The 2,849-nt window shown below is 49.9% G+C and overlaps 1 protein-coding gene across 1 annotated transcript; it reads left to right on the forward strand.

Annotated features, from left to right (window-relative positions):
• The first annotated feature begins 253 nt into the window (after nt 1–253).
• LOC124696443 lies at nt 254–1,750 on the forward strand. The gene is made up of 3 exons (XM_047229174.1): nt 254–920; nt 1,005–1,374; nt 1,465–1,750. Exons 1-3 carry the CDS (start codon nt 254–256, stop codon nt 1,748–1,750), a joined length of 1,323 nt encoding a protein of 440 aa, XP_047085130.1.
• Nucleotides 1,751–2,849: the final 1,099 nt, after the last annotated feature.

Consider the following 2,849-nt stretch of genomic DNA (forward strand, 5'->3'; position numbering starts at 1 on the left):
ATGCCACGAGCGAGCCCCTTTTATCTCCTTGGCATTTGCACTCTTGTGTGCCTTTCCATTCACTCCCCACCACACCACTCACCATTACCAGGTTACGCACACCCAAAAGGGGGGTCATTAAGGGCACAATTGGTAAATTAATCATGGAGCAATGTAGCCTAAAGCTAGTTTACTGAGCAAAGCTTCAGACACCGTCCCCTAATTTTAGCAACCCTTTCTCCCTCCTCCCCAACAAAGCTCAAGATAGATAGCCATGCCTACTGGTTCTTCTTCTTCTACAATGGATGCAGTTGCAGCTGCCGAGAAGATGAGCAGGGCTGGAGGGAAAAAGCAGCAGCGGGAGTCTGGTTCTTCCTTTTGGGGTGCCATGGCGTTGAAAAACAGAAGCCAGCCCAAAGGAGGGGACGCAGTTGAGAGCAAGAACAGCAGCAGCAAGAGCAAGACAACCACGACGACGCCGAGGAGTATCAGCATTGGCAGGAGCATTACCTGCGCAGGGTCAATCTGCGGCACGAAGGAGAGCGCAGTGCTGAGCAGAGGAAGCCGCCGGGGCAGCGGCAGCGGCCCGGACCGCAACAACTCCAGCAGCCGGTCCCTCAAGGCTCCGGACAATGACACCTTGGCGGCATCCAGCGCGGTCGTGTCCGCGTCGTCGTCCTTCAACTCGGAGACCACGGTAGCGACGACGGCGACCACCGTCAGCTCCTCCTCTTCCTCCTCGTCGCCGCTCTCGTCCATCGGGGCCGGCTCCAGGTCCTTCAGGAAGCTCGCTGGCTGCTACTACGAGTGCCACTCTGTGGTCGACCCCGGGGCAAGCCACGTCGGCGACGCCGCAATGGCCATGCTCCCCTGCGCCGACTGCGACGAGTTCTTCGTCAAAGCTGAGTCCCTCGAGCTCCATAGATCAACCCGTCATGCAGGTAAACAAAAGAAATGCAGCTATTGTTGTACATTCTTTGAATCTCTCCAAGCAAATAACCCACTGATGAATGAAACGATTGCAGTTTCGGAGCTGGCCGCCGACGACACAAGCAGGAACGTGGTGGAGATCATCTTCCAGTCGAGCTGGTTCGTCAGGAAGCCGCGCGCGACGCCGCTTTGCCGGATCCAGAGGATACTCAAGGTGCAAAACTCCGGCAAGACCGTGGAGAGGTTCGAGCAGTACAGGGAGCGCGTCAAGGCGAGTGCGGCGGCGAGCAGCGCCGACGTGCTGGCCAGGAGCAGCTACCCGAGGTGCGCCGCCGACGGCAACGAGCTCCTCCGGTTCTACTGCACCACCTTCAACGGATGCTCCCTCGGCCTCGCCGGATCCACAGTCCTCTGCCGGTCGCCGTCGCAGTGCAAGCTGTGCAGCACAATCAGAGACGGGTTCAGGTACTGAATCCCGCATGCAAGTTTCAGAGTTCAAATCAATATTTTTCCAAAGCTTTTAGCATGACAAATTTTGTGTTTGCATATCGTCAGGGTCGATGGCGATGGGAAGATTGCGACGATGGCGACAAGCGGGCGGGCACATGACACAGCTCGGGTGTCTCTGTTGGACGGTGGCGGCGCTGAGAAGTGGGCGATGCTGGTGTGCAGGGTGGTGGCAGGGAGGGTGAAGAAGGTCGTCAGTGGCAGTAATTCATCAGATGAGTTTGGCTGTGATAGTGTCAGTTCCAGCTCAGATTTGGATGAAATGTTTGTGTTCAATTCCCGGGCAATACTGCCTTGCTTTGTAGTGATCTATACAGTGGCTACTGAATCATAATCGCATATCCACTGGTGTAACATAATTTTGCTGCTTGTTTTGCTATCTAAATCTACTTCAGCGTCTCTGTTTCCTGTTGATCCCAGTTCATGATTCAAAATTTCTGGCTACAAATCCTTTGTTATTCATGTTTGGAACGCAGGAGAGTTTCACAGGATTGAAACCATGACAGCATCTCAAACCACAACTGTTGACCATCGAAATCTGTTCTTTTTTACTTTCACAAGGAGAGAAGGTACAAGAGGTGATAACAGGACCATGCAATAGGCTCCAAACTTATTACATGCGCCAGCTTCCAAGATCTAACAAAATCAATATCAATGCAAGTTTTGTCCGTTCATGCTGACTAAATCAGCCGCTTACACCCATGAGCATATATTTTGGGTTCTTCCACGGAACAGCCAGACAAAGGATTGAGAACAAGCAGTCACTTTGGGAGAAAGCAATGTACTCTGATTACTTAATTCTGTAATTCCCCTTGAGATGCTACTAACCCAGCTGCATCCAGCTCAATCTACTCTACTGAATACAGGTTTAATTAGTATTGATCCCTAAGCTAGCAAGTGCTGCTGCTTGTGCACCACTATAAAATATACCCTCTAGAAAATTTGGTTAATTAAGCCCTAGCAAAGTAAGAGGATTGATGATTATATCTTAATCGACAAATTCTTTGGTTTGTGTGCTCTTGCAAGACAGATACCACAAGCTGATTCCAGATCAAATAGGTCATAGGTCTAAGATTGGTCATGGTTCATTGTTAATTTAACATTGCCTGTGACCTGTTTTGTACTACATGGAGAGACGGACAAACTGTAAGAGACGCTTATACTACAGCAAAGAATGTCAATGGCACAGCTTGAAAGAAGATCGGTGTCTTCACGTTTCTTGTTTTACTGGATTTGGATTATTCCAGCGACGTTCTTCAGACGTTATGTCAGTGTCAGGATAGTGTGGGGCTGGATCAAGATTCAACTGAAAAAATTTGGGAGCAATATTTGTATCTTATTACCTATACCTACCAATCGGGAGATTCCTCATAAGGCAGGGGAGAGATGTGTAAACCATGAGGTAATTTTTTAATAAGACGTAATTACTCCGT

Source organism: Lolium rigidum, chromosome 3, assembly GCF_022539505.1.
Source record: "Lolium rigidum isolate FL_2022 chromosome 3, APGP_CSIRO_Lrig_0.1, whole genome shotgun sequence".
Lineage (NCBI taxonomy): Eukaryota > Viridiplantae > Streptophyta > Magnoliopsida > Poales > Poaceae > Lolium > Lolium rigidum.